Below are 8,846 nucleotides of genomic sequence, written 5' to 3' on the forward strand. Positions count from 1 at the left end.
CCCTAAAGACTCGGTCGGCCGAAGGACCTGTTTCTGCTCTGTATCGCTAAACTAAACTAAAAATATTGACCAGAAAAAGGTGCCCAAATGGTCATAAAGCATTAAACAAAAATTAAAATAACATGTTGCATATGTTGGAACTCTTAAATGCAGGAGTGTATCCTGCAAACTAAATCAAATGGCACCTCATCTATGGTGCTTCTTACACAACAATTAGTTCTCACCCCATCTTTTATAGTTTTGCACTCTGTATTTTACACTTTGTGTAGAAAGATGGTGTCGAACCCAGGCGATTATTTGCGTGCTAACCACAGAAGCAGATCTACAATCACATATTACAATCTCTAGTCCTGCAGCAACATTTCTTACACTGTGGACGCCTCGATTGTAATCATGTATTGTCTTTCCGCTGACTGGTTAGCACGCAACAAAAGCTTTTCAATGCACCTCGGTACACGTGACAATAAACTAAACTGAACTAATCTCCCCTTTGCTCTATCTATTGTACTTGAGTTTAACGGCTGTACTTATGTACAGTATTCTCTGGTCTGTTTGGATAGCAAGCAAAACAAAGCTTTTCAGTGTATCTTAGTACACGTGACAACAATAAACTTAATCCTTATCCTTTTGCCCCAGAATTTAGTGGACAAACAATTAACGTCCAGGTGAACTTGTGACCATTGAGTAACGGGCTGGGAAATCACTGCTGGTGCCTCTATTCTGACCATCGCATCGGACGCACGTGAAATGGCGTCACATCTTCCACAACGCAGCTCTGATCCACCTCTGGTTGAATGTGAAGGTTTGCTGAGAGATGGGATCACTGTAGATCAGTCAGAGAAACGGGCACCAAACCTGCAGAAGATCATCAACAAAATGTCAATTCAAGTGTCTCCATTAAGGCACCGCACACAAGCTTGGTCAGACTCTGTAATAACCATGGCATCCAACTCCACAACGCCCTGAAAGTGGCCGCACAAGTAGATCGAGTGGTGAAGAAGGCGTACGGTAAGATGAGGAAGGAAAGTGCAGATGCTGGTTTACACCGAGGATAGACACAAAAAGCTGGGGTGACTCAGCGGATCAGGCAGCATCTCTGGAGAGAAGGAATAGGTGACGTTTGGGGTCTGAAGAAGGGTCTTGGACCTGAAATGTCACCTATTCCTTTTCTCTAGAGATGCTGCCTGACCCGCTGAATTACTCCAGTTTTTTGTGTCCGTCACCGTATACTATGCTTGCCTTCATAGGTCCATGTATTGAGTATGTCATAGAGTCACGATGCAGCTTTATTGGACTTTGGTAATTTGGAGATCATTTGGAGTATCACATGTAGTTAAGGGCGCCCCATTGCTGTAAGGATGTGGAGGCTTTGGAAAAGGTGCAGAGGAGGTTCCTGGACTAGAGGGTATTAGCTACAGGAGATGTGCGGGGCATGTTTTTTTTACACAGAGGGCTGTGTGCGCCCGGAACTTGCTACCGTGAGTGGTGGTTGAGGCACGATTGTGGCATTTGACAGACTTTTAGATGGGCCGATGGATATACAGGGAATAGGATTTGGTCTTGGCATCGTGTTCTGCACAGACACCGTGGGCTGAAGGGCCTGTTCCTGCGCTGTACTGTGTTACGTTCTATGTTCTAGTGAGGAATGGTTGAGGAAGGACCTTTCTCGCCCTTACCTCCTGGTCCTGGTATCTCCAGCCTAAGTAGAAGGGCGCAATTCACGAAGAGCGCTGAGATATTCTTCGTTGCCACGATCCCACCGCAAGGCCTTTTCATAGCATTCAACAGCTTCAGAATTCTCCCCGGCTTCTCGGTGAAGAAACCCCAGGATACCCCAGGCTCTGCTGTTGTCCGGGTTCCTGTTAATTTGCCTTCTTGCAATCTGCTCCAACTTAGTGTAACAAATTTTCCATTGTTTCGTGCCGCGCTGGATTTTAAGGCCTTCCATAAAATGGTGGATGGCGTTTGATTCAGAATTGGTGTGATACAGTTCATATAATCCAAGCTGTAACTCTATTGCCTGCTTATTATCTGGAGTAACATCCTCTAAACTCCGGAGGTCGTTGTATATCTTCACCGCCCTGTCTGATTCACCATTCATTAAGCAGATCCCAGCAAAATCCAGCTGTGCAAGAATAAACGATGGCTTCAGTTCAAATGCCGTTCCAAAATGGTGCTTGCAATGGCCGATCAACTCAGCCTCCACGCCAGGGCCTCCAATGCCTTGATTTTTACGCAGAGCCATTAGCTTTTCCCTGTAACAGATACCTATTTGATGGTGCAAGAAGGAAGAGCGCGGAGTGAATTCTAAGGCTTTCTTCAACAGCTCTATCGCTTTATCAGCATCGTGCTGTATTCTGTAAAACTTTGCTGCATAGTGGAGCATAAATGGAGAATCTGGGCTTGTCCGCAACGCTTCATCAACCAATTCATTCGCTTCTGCCTTTTGCTGGAACTCTTGGAGCCTGAGGGCCAGCATCACCCTGGCCACAGATTCACCCGGATCGAGCTCCAGCACCCGTCTCAGCTGTCTCACCGACTGACTCACTTCGGGGTTTTTCAGGATCCCGGAAAACAATTCCAGACGGTACAGAGCGGTGGCGTAGCTCATGTTCCACTCCGTGTTGTCGGGATCTTCCTCCAGAGCCCTGGTGAAACATTCCTTCGCCTCCTCGTAGCACTGAGAGTGGGAGCTCAGCAAAGACCACCCCTTCTCCCCCCACACCTGGGGCACCATTGCCATGACGTGCGGGCCCTGTGTGAGGGGGCCACAGATCACCTCCAGCGTGTCGAGGTAGGACTGGGCCTCGTTGAGTTGCCCCAGGTGGTAATGCAACCAGGCCCGGTTGCAATGGGTGACGATGCTCCTCCTCTCAAATCCATCCCCGTGGATCTCCCTCAGACGTCTCTCCGCCTCCTCTAAGTCACGGAGAGCTTCTTCGCAGTTGCCCTGCAGGTAGTTGATGTAAGCCAAGTGGTTGTGCGGCACGCCTTGGTGCTTCCCGCCGATGATAATCGAATCCTGCAACCTCTGCTTCACGTCGTCCAGGTCACTGTCGTCCATCTGTGGGCCCCACGTGAAGTGGCACTGAAGCTGGCCGAGCTTCACCAACAAGGACTCCCTCAGTGAGTCGCTGCAAGAGAGCACAAGGTGATCAATGGGACAACACACAAAAAGCTGGAGTAGCTCAGTGGGTCAGGCATAATCAAGGATGAGTCGCACCCTGGTCATTCCCTTTCCTACCCTCACTCAACAGGCAAGAGGCACAGAAGTGTGAAAACGCACACCTCCAGATTCAGGGACAGTTTCTTCCAAGCTGTTATCAGGCAACTGAACCATCCTATCACCAACTATAGAGCGGTCCTGACCTCCCAGCTACCTCATTGGTCTATAGAAACATAGAAACATAGAAAATAGGTGCAGGAGTAGGCCATTCGGCCCTTCGAGCCTGCACCCCCATTCAATAAGATCATGGCTGATCATCCAACTCAGTATCCTGTACCTGCCTTCCCTCGATACCCCCTGATCCGTTTAGCCACAAGGGCCACATCTAACTCCCTCTTAAATATAACCAATGAACTGGCCTCAACTACCTTCTGTGGCAGAAAATTCCAGAGATTCACCACTTTTTGTGATGTTTTTCTCATCTCGGTCCTAAAAGATTTCCCCCTTATCATTAAACTGTGACCCCTAGTTCTGGACTTCCCCAACATCGGGAACAATCTTCCTGCATCTAGCCTGTCCAACCCCTTAAGAATTTTGTAAGTTTCTATAAGATCCCCCCTCAATCTTCTAAATTCTAGTGAGTAGAAACCGAGTCTATCCAGTCTTTCTTCATATGAAAGTCCTGACATTCCAGGAATCAGTCTGGTGAACCTTCTCTGTATTCCCTCTATGGCAAGAATGTCTTTCCTCAGATTAGGAGACCAAAACTGTACGCAATACTCCAGGTGTGGTCTCCCCAAGACCCCGTACAACTGCAGTAGAACCTCCCTGCTCCTATACTCAAATCCTTTTGCTTGGAATGCTAACATACCATTCGCTTTCTTCACTGCCTGCTGCACCTGCATGCCTACTTTTAATGACTGGTGTACCATGACACCCAGGTCTCGTTCCATCTCCCCCTTTCCTAATCGGCCACCATTCAGATTATAGTCTATTTTCCTGTTTTTGCCACCAAAGTGGATAACCTCACATTTATCCACATTATACTGCATCTGCCATGCATTTGCCCACTCACCCAGCCTATCCAAGTCACCTTGCAGCCTCCTAGCATCCTCCACACAGCTAACACTGCCCCCCAGCTTCGTGTCATCCGCAAACTTGGAGATGTTGCATTCAATTCCCTCGTCCAAATCATTAATATATATCGTAAATATAGGTTCTCCTTCGGGGGGATGCGACTTTTTCTTCGGTCGTATTCCCCGTCTCCGGCTGCGCTGAGGCCTAATGGCGGAGCTGGCGGCACCGAAGCTGTTCTCAGCGGCAGCGAGACCCTGACCTCTGGCACCGAAGCTGTGGCGGCGGCAGCGTCGGCAGCGTGGACCCGGCTCGGCCCTGTTAGCTGTGGCGGCGCAAGCGGCGGCGGCGGAGACTTACATCGCACCGAATTTGTGGCGGCGGAAGCGGCAGGGCGGGCGGAGGAGACCCGGCTCGGCAACCGGGGCTGTGCGGCGGCGGGGCGCGGCGTAGCCCCGGCCGGCCCTGGAGTTTGTGAGCGGGGCGGCGGAAGCAGCGGAGACCCGGCTCGCACCAACTGTGGCGGCGCATCGGCGCGGCGGGGACCCGTGCTCGGCCCTGGAGCTGTGGCGGCGGCAGCGGCAGGCAGCTGGAGACCTGACTCGGCACCGAAGCTGTGGCGGCGGGCAGCGGGCAGCGGCGGCGGCGGGGACCCGACTCGGCCCTGGAGTTGTGGCGGAGGCAGCAACAGCAGCGGAGTTTGAACCGTCGCCTCGGCGCAGAGGGAGAACAAAGAGGGAAGAGACAGAGACTTTAAGATTTTTGCCTTCCACCACAGTGAGGAGGTGTTTGGTGAACTCACTGTGGTGGATGTTAAATTTGTGTTGATTGTGTGTTTTTGCCATTTTTTAAATTATATGTATGACTGCAGGGAAACAAAATTTCGTTCAGACCGAAAGGTCTGAATGACAATAAACCGAATCTAATCTAATCTAATCTAATCTAAATAGCTGGGGTCGCAGCACTGAGCCTTGCGGTACCCCACTAGTCACTGCCTGCCATTGTGAAAAGGACCCGTTTACTCCTACTCTTTGCTTCCTGTCTGCCAGCCAGTTCTCTATCCACATCTATACTGAACCCCCAATACCGTGTGCTTTAAGTTTGTATACTAATCTCTTATGTGGGACCTTGTCGAAAGCCTTCTGAAAGTCCAGATATAACACATCCACTGGTTCTCCCTTATCCACTCTACTAGTTACATCCTCGAAACATTCTATAAGATTCGTCAGACATGATTTACCTTTCATAAATCCATGCTGACTGTCCAATGATATCACCACTTTCCAAATGTGCTGCTATCCCATCTTTAATAACTGATTCTAGCAGTTTCCCCACTACCGACGTTAGACTAACTGGTCTGTAATTCCCCGTTTTCTCGCTCCCTCCCTTTTTAAAAAAGTGGGGTTACATTAGCTACCCTCCAATCCTCAGGAACTACTCCAGAATCTAAAGAGTTTTGAAAAATTATCAATAATGCATCCACTATTTCTGGGGCTACTTCCGTAAGTACTCTGGGATGCAGCCTATCTGGCCCCGGGGATTTATCGGCCTTTAATCCATTCAATTTACCTAACACCACCTGGATTTCATTCAGTTCCTCCATCTCATTTGACCCCCGGTCCCCTGCTATTTCCGGCAGATTATTTATGTCTTCCTTAGTGAAGACAGAACCAAAGTAGTTATTCAATTGGTCTGCCATGTCCTTGTTCCCCATGATCAATTCACCTGTTTCTGACTGCAAGGGACCTACATTTGTTTTAACTAATCTTTTTCTCTTCACATATCTATAAAAGCTTTTGCAGTCAGTTTTTATGTTCCCTGCCAGTTTTCTTTCATAATCTATTTTCCCTTTCCTAATTAAGCCATTTGTCCTCCTCTGCTGGACTCTGAATTTCTCCCAGTCCTCTGGTAGGCTGCTTTTTCTGGCTAATTTGTACGCTTCATCTTTTGTTTTGATACTATCCCTGATTTCCCTTGTTATCCACGGATGCACTACTTTCCCTGATTTATATTTTGCCAAACTGGGATGAACAATTGTTGTAGTTCATCCATGCAGTCTTTAAATGCTTTCCATTGCATATCCACCGTCAACCCTTTAAGAATCAATTGCCAGTCTATCTTGGCCAATTCACGTCTCATACCCTCAAAGTTACCTTTCTTTAAGTTCAGAACCCTTGTTTCTGAATTAACATGTCACTCTCCATCCTAATGAAGAACTCAACCATATTATGGTCCTCTTGCCCAAGGGGCCACGCACAACAAGACTGCTAACTAACCCTTCCTCATTACTCAATACCCAGTCTAGAATAGCCTGCTCTCTCGTTGGTTCCTCTACATGTTGGTTTAGAAAACTATCCCGCATACATTCCAAGAAATCCTCTTCCTCAGCACCCTGCCAATTTGATTCACCCAATCTATATGTAGATTGAAGTCACCCATTATAACTGTTTTACCTTTGTTGCACGCATTTCTAATTTCCTGTTTGATGCCATCCCCAACTCCACTACTACTGTTAGGTGGCCTGTACACAACTCCCACTAGCGTTTTCTGACCCTTAGTGTTTCGCAGCTCTACCCATATCGATTCCACATCCTCTAAGCTAATGTCCTTCCTTTCTATTGCGTTAATCTGCTCTCTAACCAGCAACGCTACCCCACCTCCTTTCCCTTTCTGTCTATCCCTCCTGAATATTGAATATCCCTGGATGTTCAGCTCCCAGCCTTGGTCACCCTGGAGCCATGTCTCCATGACCCCAACTATATCATAGTCATTATAGCTATCTGCACATTCAACTCATCCACACCTTATTACGATGCTCCTTGCATTGAGACACAAAGCCTTCAGGCTTGTTTTTACAACACTCTTACCCCTTATACAATTATGTTGAAAAGTGGCCCTTTTTGATTTTTTCTCTGGATTTGTCTGCCTGCCACTTTTTATTTTCACCTTGCTATCTATTGCTTCTACCCTCATTTTACACCTCTCTGTCTCTACGCTCACACATTTAAGAAACCCTTTCCCTTTAACTCCATCCTGAACTATCCTATTCGACACCCTACCCCCCTTATTCAGTTTAAAACCACTCGTGTAGCAGTGGCAAACCTGCCTGCCAGAATGCTGGTCCCACACCTGTTAAGATGCAATCTGTCCCTTTTGTACAGTACATCCCTATCTTTTATCGGACTTTACCTTGGACTAAACGTTACTCCCTTTATCCTGGATCTGTGTACTGTGGACAGCTTGATTGTAATCATGTATAGTCATTCTGCTGACTCGGGGGCAGAAATCCCGGGGGGCCAGGGGGGACATGTCCCCCCCCCCCCTATTTTGGGAGACGGGGGACGATCCCCCCCATCTTTTGTAATCCGGATTTTAAAATCCGGAGAAATCTCTGCTTTCCGCGAGACAGTGGGGGTGGGACTGCTGATCGAGGGCGCCGATTGGACGAGAGAGGCGTCGGTCAGCAGGCAATGGGGATGGGACTGAGGATAGGGTGCGGTGATTGGAGGAGGGAGACGTGCCAAAACACTCTTGGCACCGACCTGTGCCTCATCCGCAGCCAGGATCGATCCCGGCTCACCTGTGCTGCCCGTCCCCACCTGAATGCCCCCCCAAGCCCGGGGGTGGCCAGAGACGTTGGGAGTCAGATGGGCGTGGTGGCCCCAGGCTCACAGCCAGCGCAGAGAAGCAGCGCTAAACCCAGCGCAACTCTGCCTGTCCCACCAGGTTAACCTACAGCCCTGCCTGGACTTGCGGGAAATATCGGCCAGGTTTACAGCCAGCACGGAGAAGCAGCGCTGGTGTCCTGTCAGTCCAGGCAGGGCTGCAGGTTAATCCGGCGAGACAGGCAGAATTGAGCTGCATTTAGCACTTGATTGAGCCTCGCGCGTGTGTGTGAGTGTGCACATGCGCACGTGGCCGCCAAAAAATTGTGTCCCCCGGTCCCCTCCATATTTTGATAGCGATTCCTGTGCCTGTGCTGACGGAATAGCACAAGGCAAAAAAAGCTCCTCAAGTTTTAGCTGCATTTCAGCCCCACGCTCCTGATCTTAGGTTGCCCGGAACAGAATAGGGAGGTTTGGTCGGTTGTTCAGTGGTGGGTGAAAGGGGGACCTCCCTGTTGGTTTGCCGCTGGGCCTGCCGAAGATGGCCGCCGACCAAGATGCTGCCACTCACAGGTCCCAGCAATGGACAGTCGAGGGTTCTGCCTGTCGACCACCTGCCCCTCTTTCGGGCGTGCGTTGCGTTCACGGGGACATGTGAGGCCTTCCCTGAACGCTGATTGGTGCGAGGGGGGGTTATAGACAATAGACAATAGACAATAGGTGCGGGAGTAGGCCATTCGGCCCTTCGAATGTGATCATGGCTGATCATCCCCAACCTGTACCCCGTTCCTGCCTTCTCCCCATATCCCCTGACTGCGCTTTTTTTAAGAGCCCTATCTAAGCTCTCTCTTGAAGCATCCAGAGAACCTGCCTCCACCGCCCTCTGAGGCAGAGAAATTCCTCAGACTCTGTCCAAGTCACACCCTTGGGTGCATTCTCATAGCATCCTCCTCACAGATCACACAGGCCCACCCAACTTTGTGTCATCTGGCAAATTTGCT

The 8,846-nt window shown here is 49.4% G+C and overlaps 1 protein-coding gene across 1 annotated transcript; it reads right to left on the minus strand.

The window, feature by feature from the left end:
* Positions 1 to 653: 653 nt before the first annotated feature.
* LOC116981432 (interferon-induced protein with tetratricopeptide repeats 5-like) lies at positions 654 to 4,771 on the minus strand. Its single transcript, XM_033034486.1, has 3 exons — positions 4,608 to 4,771; positions 1,660 to 3,134; positions 654 to 1,451 (listed from the first exon to the last, which is right to left on the minus strand). The coding sequence occupies exons 1-2, from the start codon at positions 4,769 to 4,771 to the stop codon at positions 1,700 to 1,702; spliced, it is 1,599 nt and encodes a 532-aa protein (XP_032890377.1). The 3' UTR covers positions 654 to 1,451; positions 1,660 to 1,699.
* Positions 4,772 to 8,846: the final 4,075 nt, after the last annotated feature.

This window comes from Amblyraja radiata, chromosome 15 (genome assembly GCF_010909765.2).
Source record: "Amblyraja radiata isolate CabotCenter1 chromosome 15, sAmbRad1.1.pri, whole genome shotgun sequence".
In the NCBI taxonomy this organism is placed as follows: domain Eukaryota; kingdom Metazoa; phylum Chordata; class Chondrichthyes; order Rajiformes; family Rajidae; genus Amblyraja; species Amblyraja radiata.